General features: G+C 35.6%; 1 protein-coding gene across 1 annotated transcript; it reads left to right on the top strand.

Annotated features, from left to right (window-relative positions):
- Positions 1–3972: 3972 nt before the first annotated feature.
- Cyp18a1 (Cytochrome P450 18a1) lies at positions 3973–11638 on the top strand. The gene is made up of 5 exons (XM_066389991.1): positions 3973–4922; positions 5263–5651; positions 7400–7562; positions 7648–7912; positions 10339–11638. Exons 1-5 carry the CDS (start codon positions 4559–4561, stop codon positions 10739–10741), a joined length of 1584 nt encoding a protein of 527 aa, XP_066246088.1. The 5' UTR covers positions 3973–4558; the 3' UTR covers positions 10742–11638.
- The last annotated feature ends 134 nt before the right edge of the window (positions 11639–11772 follow it).

The following is an 11772-nucleotide window of genomic DNA, read 5'->3' as shown; positions in this document are numbered from 1 at the left end:
TTACAATAAAATGTAGCTTTGTAACGTTGGAATGGTTGCGGCGGCCTTATTAGTTGGCCTCCAAGATTTCCAGACCTCACACTATTAGACCATTATTTGTGGGGCTGATTTAAAAATGAGGTGTGTCGAGTAAAAGTGGACACTGAAGTTGCACTAATTGACACGAAACAATCAGGAGCGGAACGAATGCTCTTCATAGACGAAGTAGAAAATATTTAGAAGTCAATGACGGTATTTTTGAACATTTATTAACACCACACTATGATAACCAAAATGTTTATTTATGAAATTTCTTATGAAATTTATGAATTTATTTACGCTATAACTGGTAACCAAATAAAAATGGGATAACGACATTTGAGTTTTTTTACATTTATTCTTCATGTACAATACATTCCTGAAGTTTGGCACGATCCTCTCGACTCACCCAGTATAACTTTTCCTAGAAATTGGATTCCCACATCCATCAATTCCAAGGCAAAAAAAGTAAAAACATCTTGAGGTATAGTGGATATAAGTGAACTTTTTTTTTTTTGACTTGTTCAAGTAAATTCAAATAAGATGCAATAGGAATGTTGGCAATTCACGGATGTTTCAGTCATAACATGCCAGCTTATTACTTTTTGCAGACTTTAACCCTAATTTAAAATCATTGAAACACAATATTAAAACAACTAAAAAGCATTACATAGTAGGCAAACAAGCCGTAAAGTGTGTGACTGCTTGCCTTCATGTCCAATGTGCGCGTTTCAAATAACCGCAAAATGCAATTTTTACACCGACTTATCCCAGAATTGTGCAAAACGATCAATGTTATGATTGCAGGTCGTTCACTTAAATTAATTTATTTATTGCGTAATTACAATTGTTTACTCTTTTACAATATGAGTACACTCCTTGATCTTTGAAATCTGATTTTGAGCGATATAAATTCAAGTAGCCATACAATTGCTGTATATTGAGGCTTCAAGAGGTTTGTAAAGTGCGCAAAAAAGAGACTTATTTCTTTTGTTTTTTTTCCGCAGAAATTGTCCTAATTCATAATACTCTTAAAATACAATGCTCAAGAATTTCTGGAAATATCTCGTAAATTTTTCTAGAAAATGTGATTCTATATACCTACAGTTCTTGGCAAATTCTCTGTTTTTCCCTCCCCCATTGACTTGAAATAAGATCCTCCTTTTTGAAGAAGATAAACCTGAATTTTCAAATACATTATCAGGGGTAATACAATAAACGCAACTAAAATTATCAATAAGCTTTTAGAAGTTGCACGAGTGCAAAATTATCAAAAATTTTCTTTAAGTAAAATCATTTTTTCGAAGAATACCGCGGCAAGATTGAAATATATCAGTTTATCAACTGTGCTAAATCGATTAGGGAAATAATAGCGAGAATTTCATTCATTTGTCATATTTCAAGAATAAAATATTGGTGTCTCATTGATACGCTGAACCATTTACTGGCGAATAACAATGGTAATTTGCACTAGTGCAATTATTGCGAAGAATTCCTTCCTATGTTTAACTCTCTATTTAAGGAATGCAATTATCGAAAAATTACAGCTGTAATTGCCCGGCAGGTACCGATAATTACTCGCTAGCTATGGACTTGTGCCCAACAGTTATCAGTCAAATGTATCGATATCGAGTGAATGTAAAATTTTGACAGTGATTTTTAAAGATATCTCGCTTCGGAGGACCTCTTCAAGGAAAAATGAAACAAACAATACTAGAAAATATATAAGCCCTACGTATAGCGCCTATTTTCTGTATTGGGAAAATATTCCACTAAATAGTGAGTTTCAATTAAATTCAATATTTCATTCAATTCAAATGGGTTTTCATCGACAACTTTCGGAATAAAATAATTTCTTCTTCTTTTCTTAAATACAATTATTCGTTCAGTAAAAATTAATTTATAATTTTGAACAACTTTTGACGCTCACGCAATTTAAACTGAAAATAGCACTTGTGCATTGCGTCCGCTTACACTTTTTTTCAATTTAATTTGGACATGTGCAATTTTCGCTAAACTTATCGATAATTCTCGTTGCCCTTACATTACTCCTGAGAATTGCAAGTGAAAATTATCGCTGTAATTCGCTTGTGATTGGTTCAGCGTAACAATGCGAAACCAGAATCGTTGAAATTCAAATTTGACAGATGAATGAAATTCTCGTCATACGTTTCATGCTAACTTTTGTGAATTCGGAAATTTGAATATTTCGGTACGAGGCGTGTTAAACAAGGTCGACTTGGGGTATTTTTAGCCCTAACTATTTTGTTTGCGCCTTTCCCTATCATTTGACCATAATAATTGAAAAAGCATGGTTTTTGATATTAAAAAGGCGCCATACGTGAACTTTTTAAAAATGCATGGTTTCGAAGTAAAACGAATTTTACACGTGGTTAGTATATGTAAATTGCCATGGATGTATGTAATTAACAAGAAAAATTACATTTTTTTAATTTAAAGGTTCCAAATTTGGCAATGTTGCACTGGCAATTTAAATTTATTAATTTTAGTAACTCATTATCGCCTTCAATAATGACTTACTGGGAACAGTTATTTTCCTGAAAAGTGCAGAAATTGCAACGTTCATGCACATGTTGCGCATCAGTTCACCGAGGAAAAGATATTTAAAGTCCATTTTAGTCGAAAGCGGTGTACATTTTCGAAGCAGACAAAGAACACCATTTTAATGCAAGAAACTACGTTTTTTTAATTCCTGCGAATAGATTGCAAGAAAAGTTACAAACAAAATAGATAGAGCGAAAAATACTCTAAGCCGGCATTGTTTAACCAATCTCTAAACAAAATTTTTAAATTTCATCTAAAATTTTTGCCATAAAGGTCTCAAGGGATGATCGAAATTTCATAATGTTACCCCAAACCGTTTCGATATATATCGACAAAAGACAATTCAGGGTCCGCTATTTAAAGTTTCCTTCGGGTCCGTTTACTGACCTATATTTATATGAAGCTTTTTGCCTATTTTTTCAAATCATCTTTATAATATCTATAGCCAATTTTAGGACGCCCTGTATATATGTCTTTAATTGGTTGCCACAGGTTAAGGATACGGCAGTAGTACACTACAGTCGGAAGTGACCAAAAAAATGCAGGTGCGTTTAATTTGATGTATAGTTTATATGTGCCTTTTTTTTTAAATCGGCCTTTCAACAACAGAATGCCTATAAAAAAATACATATTCACTATTAAAAAAAATTTTTTTTACTAGCATAAACCTAAATGTTATACAGTTTTTATTTAAAAACACTTTACTTGTAAATCTGAATAGACCACATGTGAAAAAAATAAAATAATCTCTATTAATCTAGTACCTTAAATTTATACTTTTAATGCTGCCATAAAACTAGTCTCGCATTATATAGTACTGTAAATAACTATTTAGCATGGCAAACAGCAAAATTTGAATTTAAAATACTTAATAAAAATACTAATTTTCCAAAAAATTCACACGACAAGTTAATAACATTTTTCCCTAATTATTATGCACTAGTCAGCATTTATATAACATGATTATTAACACTGGTACATATTACATAAATAATAATATTGAATACCTAACAGATCAGCTGATTTTACTAACAAACAATAATAATTGTAAAGTGAAACAAAGTATCGAAATATAAAATAACATTCGCGTGCATGACCAATGGCGAATTGGGGCACCCGCACCAGTGCTCGCCAGTACCTTATATATGGTCGCCGACAGCTATCTAAATCTATTTAACATATAATATTACCAATCGCCATAACAAAGCAAGGATAATGGAAAGAGTTGGCCATACTATTGCACTGATTGCGCACTGTTGCGGGTGCCCGAAGTCGTCATGACAAAAATAGGGTAACACTAAACTATATTTAGAATTTTACCAAACGAATATAAGCTTACATTAAAAAAAAAGTGTATCTACAAAAATAAGGAATATATCTAATTACATCAATGGATTTTTTCTGAAGATCCATTAAGAATCTAAATTACATTTTTCAAAATGTAACGCACAGAAATCCTACAATTTTACCCCAAAAGCCTGTATACTGTTAAATAACTAGAAAGTAATTCTCACTTGTAAATACCCGCCGATAAACGCAAACAATGAAGCAACAACCAACAAATCAAAACACCGCATGCACCGGTAACTGCACACAAATCTCCATCTGTAGTACTATTTTGACCTTGATCTTGAATCTACTGGCGAGACCTCGTCGTGGTTGAAACAGGACACCGAAATCCGGCAGTGCCTCGTCCAGTACCACTTCGGAACCAACTGAAGGAAATTAATGAATGAACGGAGAACCCACTACGATCATTGGTAGGAGCACCGGTACGACCTGTGATTGGTAGGATTTGCGCTCCTCCTAACCAAGACTGCACACACTTGCACCCCACTTCTGCTTCTTAAGTCCGTAGTAAACCGATGTATAAAAGCAGTATACTACAAATACTACCACAATAGATATATCGCGGACTCTTGAACACTCCAAAAAATCTCGTATAGGTAGTACTGCCTCGAGAAAAAAAATTACTATGTTCATATATAGTGCTTCAGTTTTGTGGACCGTCCTCAACGAGGACGCGACGAGGACCGTTCTTTTCGTGTTTACCGTAGTGTTAATTCTAGCAAGAACCCTCCAGTCATGGTTGGAATGCAGGAGCCTTCCACCAGGACCTTGGGGAGTACCAGTGTTTGGTTCCTTGTTGAGAATCAAAGGTGATCTTCACCTTTTCTACAGAGATTTAACCCATAAGTATGGGTCGTTGATTTCTGCAAGGCTCGGGTCGCAACTCATCGTCGTACTTAGTGATTACAAAACCATCAGAGACGCCTTCAGAAAGGAGGAATTCACTGGTCGACCCAGCACTGAACTCACCAATATTTTGGAAGGTTACGGTAAGTCGTCTAGTGAAAATACAATTTTCCTTTATAATCCTTCATCGGCATCAATTGACACACTTATTTACTTCAGTGGCCTTCATGGGTCATCTCTCGAAATATACGCATCAATAGGCAATCAATAGCTCTTTGTCCCTTTATCAATTTTAGCCTAGTTTCTGTCATGACGAAAAACTGATAAAAATCCTATTCGATCTTCTTTCATGAGGCGTGTACATAAAAGTGTCATAATGGTGTTTGCTCATTTGCGGACCGCTAAAATTCACATGTTTACGAAATTTATCACCATGGAAAGTTTGAGATTACTCACCACTTAGTGAGTTTTTTTCCTCTCCAGGTGTAATAAACACTTCAGGAAAACTGTGGAAGGACCAGAGAAGGTTCGTCCACGACGGCCTTCGCCACTTCGGCATGTCGTACTTGAGCTCGAGGAAGGCGCGAATGGAAAACAGAATAGTGAGCGAAGTGGACGATTTCCTACGAATTCTGAAGGCCACCAATGGACAGCCGACCGACCTGAACCCGGTGCTGGCGGTCTCCATTTCCAATGTCATTTGCGACGTTTTAATGTCGGTCAAATTCTCCCATAACGATGCCAGATTTATTCGGTTCATGGAGCTGATCGAAGAAGGCTTCCAACTTTTTGGCTCCTTGGAGTACGTGTTTTTCATCCCCATTTTGAGGTACTGGCCCGGACACACCAAGACTCGCCAGAAAATCGCCAAGGTAACTCAATTAATTACTAAGCACTAATAATGTCCTTGCACATCCAAATTACTTTCACTCTTTAAGACACAGTTACTATTAATATCTGCTGGATAACAGAAATGTGTTACTAACCGTATACCCGGCTAACCTTGACCTTAAATTAGCAGCTTTCGAGTTATCTAAATGCTAATCAACTGGTCTAGATATTGTGTGGGTGGCCAGTTTTTTTAAGGGCCAAATTATTGAGATTCTGTTTAGTTTAATCTGACCGTATTTTCCATGGCGACGGCAATTTCTAATGAAATAAAAAAATACAGCGTTTATGTAGAAATTAACTTGCGTCCAAGCCTTGGCAATTTTTGGCCCTAAGGGCCAATGGATCGATGTACCTATTGAGAACTTTACTTAAAAAATAATTTCCATGGATACCAAGAGACTAGCCCACGTTCTTCCCTATTCCATCGTTTCTAGAGAAATTATTCGGTAGATAAAATCCTCAGGGAGTAGGTTCTCTATGTGCTCAGTTTTTGCCATATATTTTCTTTTCAGACATTTTAAATCTAATAATTGTCGATTGATTTCGAAATTTTGGAAGGCACGCTTTTGAATGTGCAGCACTTCGCTAAAACGTCGGATGCGTCTTCATTTAAAGCCCTTTTAAAATCTCGAAAAAACGCCATTTTGATTATTTTTAAATAAGAGCAGAATTTTGAGCCGTTTTATTCCTCATTTGTGCGAAAACTTTTGTAAACATCCCCAAAAGGTTATTTGATTTTTAGAAAATCGGCGTTTTTTCGCATAGATTGACTCACACTTATAAGTGGTCAATTGCGAGCTGATTTCCACTAAATTTTGAAGAAATTTCTGAGGTTTTTAAGAATATTTTCATAATGCCAGATATTTTGAGTATTGTCAAATTGTTGTGAAGAATTTTTGTTGGACAAAACCTGAATTTGAGAATTTTTGCAGCAGTTTCACTACGCTTTTTGAGCCATCTTATAGCGATTTTTTATTGCTATCTTCAAATACGAATAATTATACATAATATTTAGCACAATCAAAACAAAGTTCAAATAGTTTCTGCGACACGTGTAGGAGACAGTAAACGCACGACCGTAGAAGAGACTCCATTGAGAAATATTGACGTGAAATTTTTCGCCCCTGAAACGTCGGAAATCATGTTCTTGTGACACATCGTCGAATTGCAAATTAAACGAACTTTAAGAACAAGAAATCCAGGTCCGTATTAAAATTGTTTGGATCAGTCCTGTAGTGCAAATAAAAATCTTTGTTCCAATTGAAGAGAACCAATTTTGGATCGTCAGAAATACGTTCTGACCGTACGGAATCGGTTTGTCTTTCTGTTGCAACAGACTTAAAACGTCTTAAAGCGAACTGTTGCTGCTGGTTTATATCCACAAATTTTTGTTTACACCAAACCTAACAGCAGGACTAAACATACACCCCCGAAACCATTAACCAGTCTATCCTGAAGCGCCTACACCAAGGTTGTACCGGCATTCGCCGGATGAAGAATCTAACCAGTCTTTGGTCCTTCCAAATTCCCTCCAATATTGAGAATTAGTGGTTAGTTAGTGAAACTTTGGAATGGTTAATGTATCAACAGAAAAGTTCTGAGGCTCATTGCTATAGGCGAAAGACATTTTTGTCTTCATATAGACCCTTTTTCTTTGAGTTTCTTTTAGTCTTGTACCATTATTGTATTATAATTCTGTCAACGTCAACGCATTCTTCTTTGGTTACAGAATCGCGAAGAAATGGCCGAATTCTTCCAAGAAGTGATCGACGAGCACAACAGAACTTTTGAACCAAGCCACCTCCGTGACCTTTTGGATACTTATTTGTATGAAATTCAAAAAGCCAACGAAGAAGGTGTCGGTCATCACCTGTTCGAAGGAAAAGATCACGGTAAGTTTTTTTTTTCTCTCGCTCTTTAATCTTAATCGCTCACGAGCCTCGATAAGTTTAATGCAACCTCGGAATTTTGTTCCAGATCGCCAAATGCAACAAATCATCGGAGACCTGTTTTCCGCTGGAATGGAAACAATCAAGAGTTCCTTACACTGGGCTGTTTTATTTATGTTGCACAATCCTGAACACATGAAGGCTGTGCAAGAAGAACTGGACCAAGTCGTTGGTCGTCAAAGGTTACCAAAGTTAGAAGATCTAGCTTACCTACCGGTTACCGAATCTACCATTTTGGAAGTACTCAGGATATCCAGTATCGTTCCTATGGGCACCACTCACTCACCTATCAAGTAAGTTCGCTTAATTTCGTTTTCCTCTGTTTCAATATGATGCAAAGCATTAATGTTTCGCATTGGCAAAACAATTTTTTTAATGGAGCCCAATAATTTTTTATGCACGATTATGACAATATAACCGGTAATTTAAATTCACACCTGCGAAAAAAGTGAAAGTCCTTGTATGCCTAAAATTCATTTATATATATTTTTCGGTCGATGAACTTAAACAGCAGTATACTGTCAGACGATTTCTCAAACTAATTTCGTAACCCTACGCAAAGGCTTTTTAATATTGTGTGTACCAGCTCACTTTACGCAACGGAGAGGCTTTTGACCTGCTAGAATCGTCTTTATGTAACCAATCATCAGTAATATTTGAAGAGAAGAACTAATGTACAGTTTGCACATGAAATATTAAAAAATGTCGCAATCAATAACCATACGCATATATTGTAACGCGAACGTACGAGGTGGACCTTGGAGAAGGTACCAGAGTACCAGGAAAAGGTATGTCAAAAAAAAACCTGATGCACCGCAACTTTGCTCATGAAGGAAACCAATTTTGGCCTACAAATCCGATAGTCCAAATTTTCATGTCCCTGTTTAGGTGTTCTCTGCCAAAATTTTTCAAATAAGAATGCAGATCATGATTTCCATGATCATCGTTATGCCTCATTGAGCTTCTTCTTATCCCGTACGCATTCGCGCTTCGTTTTTAACAATCGGTCAACCGGTTTGGTTTTCTTGAAATTTTCGAAAAATGCAAACATCAAATCGATTTTACTTAAAAACTGTCTGTATCAGGGCGACAAATGTTTTCCAATATGATTTTTCCTGACAGCTTATGCTTTTCGGTGTGCTCCTATGAGCTACCATATATGATCCTCTGAAGAGGCCTTCTCTAGGACGTCGAGGAAATTACCTTTTTTATATTAAATTTGGAATGTTCAGCGTTTGTGCAAAAGTAGGTGCAAATGATGTGCGTAATGAAATTTCAAAAAGGAATTTCCAAGAAAATCTGCTTTACGATGCTTGGGTGCAATGAGCTTTGGTGTTGAAATGTTAGTCAAAGTAAACATATGAAAAAACTAATAAAAAACTTATCAATTTTTGGACAGAGTAAAATCACTTTCTGCAAGTGCGTAAGAGCGCTTGCTTTATCAATGTTCTTTTCCCATTTATATTTGAACAGTTTAATTCTAAATTATATTTAATTTATTTTCATTTCATTGTCTGAAATTTTTACTTCCTTCGTATCCATTTCTGTCTGCCTTTTCTAAGCCTTTTCAACAACTTTGATAGTTTTAAAACATGTATTAAAGTTAAACGTAATTTAAAATTTGATAATTCAGATTTAGTCAGAGAAAGAACACTGATGAAGCAAGCACACTTACGCACCTGCAGAAAGTGATTTTACAGTCACTCTGCCCATAAATGGGTAAGTTATTTGCAACCAATAGAATGGCCGCAAAGTAGACTGGCTTGCAAATTTCCATTTTGTAATTTTATTTTTTACCTCTCATTGATTATGACTATTTCTGCGTAAACGCTAAAAATTCCAAACCTAAACTATTTCTGGTAAAAAATAATTTAATGCAATTAATAAAAAAAAAAAATTAGATGAACATCGGGTATTCATTTGCGTTCCCTTTTCCAATAACCTTAAACGCTCTTAGTTGAGATGAAATTAACCCTAAAATTTGAATTTAGTAATTCACGGGTCCTCAATACTTTTCGTGACCTGAAGCTTTAAATGTAATAACAGGCGGCGAAAGCTTTTATTTTTACCTCTTTCATGTCTTTCATTTCTACATATAATTTGTCGGCAATACTCTACAGTGACTTAGAAAATACATTAACCTTTAATTAAAAGCAAATTTTGATTTATCTTCATTAATCCAGAGCGTCGATTAATCGAATGCAAATCGAATCAATCGAATTCATCACTATAATATCTCTATATTCACTAGCACGTGTAAATACGACCGGGTTCATTTTTCACCAAAAATTATTGCTTCTATCACAATATTCTACATATATTCTTTTACAAAGCAGATCGACGTCGCCTGAACTAAGATTTGTGCCAATTCATTCCTCGTTTGCTCAATTCTGAGGAACTTCATTAAGACTTTGCTTTCTACGTTCCCTTCTTGGTTCTTTTCCTTCTAATTTATATTTGTTTTCATTAAGTCATTTTGGTATACCAGAGGTGATGACGCAAATCCATATTCAAGAATCTGGCCTCAAACTGCACATCCATCAGAGTTTTTGTTAACATCAGAATATTTTCTGCTATAAAAATATGGTTAATTTCTGGTCTTCTAATCTTATCTAACGTTCTCATCTTCAATTGAAAATAAGAGCATACCTCTACCAATTAAGAATTATAAGAATTACCCTTTTCTGACCTTAGCTGAACCTAATTTTTCTTGTTACAGAGATATCAAACTAAACGGCTTCCACTTGCCACGACATGCACAAGTAGTACCTCTACTTCACGCAGTCCATATGGACCCCACCTTATGGAAAGAACCGGAAAAGTTCGATCCCTCCCGATTCATTAATGGAGAAGGGAAAGTCCACAAGCCCGAATATTTCTTGCCATTCGGAGTGGGAAGGAGGATGTGTCTCGGAGAAGTCCTGGCCAGAATGGAAATTTTCCTGTTTTTGTCCTCGCTCTTGCATAGCTTCGAAGTGTGCGTACCTGAAGGTGAAACCCTGCCGAGTCTGAAGGGAATCGTCGGCGTTACCATCTCCCCTAATCCGTACAGGGTGTGCCTGAAGCCTAGGCCCATGGAATGGGACAATGATGATAATGTGAGAGCGGCCGGCAGTCACTAGACAAGTGTTCACGAGCACGGTCAAAAGATTGGTTCCTAGTTCTGAGGCACAGTAGGTACTTAACCAGGTTCAAAAATATGCGTTCTTTTTCCAAATAGGATCTCCGATGTTGGTCGGCTGTGCATTTAAAGTGTTCATAATCGTAATAAACTAGTAGTATTTTAGATTACTTTGGCTCTGGGAGTTATCAGAGTAGATGGAGTGCCATCTTAAGTATTGCAACATCATTCATTAGACATCATGATATCAAGCAATTCCCTAGCACCCACTTTACCAGTGTTTATCCCGGTTTTTACATTACAGTAATGTTACCTGAAGTAGGGATAAACAGGTCTTGAAGCCCTCTTGATATTTCATATTATAGTACAATTGCTAGTCAGGCATGTTCATCATTTTTTACCAAGTTTGCAACTCCATACAAGTCACTTCCTTAATCATTTTACCATTTTGACATTTAGTAGTGTTTTTACCAGTGTTGTGTGGGGTTGTAAAAGATTACATTGGTTACCGAAGTTCAACCATAATTTAGTTATAATATTTTGTATATAGACTGTCTACTTTATATTTATTTGGATGTATTAGTATCCGCTATTCTGTCTGATGTCTTTTTCAGGTACGATTAATTTTGCGATGAGCGGGAATTTATTAATAAAATATTTTAATTAGTATTTTCTTAATCGTGTATCTGGAAGAATGTCATACAAAACCTACTCATTATTTGTACCATATCGCCTTAATTATCATAATTATTAGTATTCGAGGAATGCATTACAATATTTTGTTTCGCAATTGTGCATAAACACAGTTTTAGAGAGGAAGACTTCATTTGTATTAAGGTTTGTTGTTTTAATTAATTTTGATTATAAATAAGTTATAATAAATTATTTTATTAAACAATGTCTTTGTTTCGTGTTCGATCATCTTAAAAATCAATGATTCGAAAGCTCACCTTCAAAGCACTTCTGCTTTAACCAATTGTGATTCACAATTGGCCCACTTCCAGAGCTTACAAATTGTTTACTCCGTTCTTA

The sequence above is a fragment of the Euwallacea similis genome, chromosome 5 (assembly GCF_039881205.1).
Source record: "Euwallacea similis isolate ESF13 chromosome 5, ESF131.1, whole genome shotgun sequence".
NCBI lineage: Eukaryota > Metazoa > Arthropoda > Insecta > Coleoptera > Curculionidae > Euwallacea > Euwallacea similis.
The sequence above is the reverse complement of the archived record's forward strand: the minus strand, read 5'-3'. Positions and strand labels throughout refer to the sequence as shown.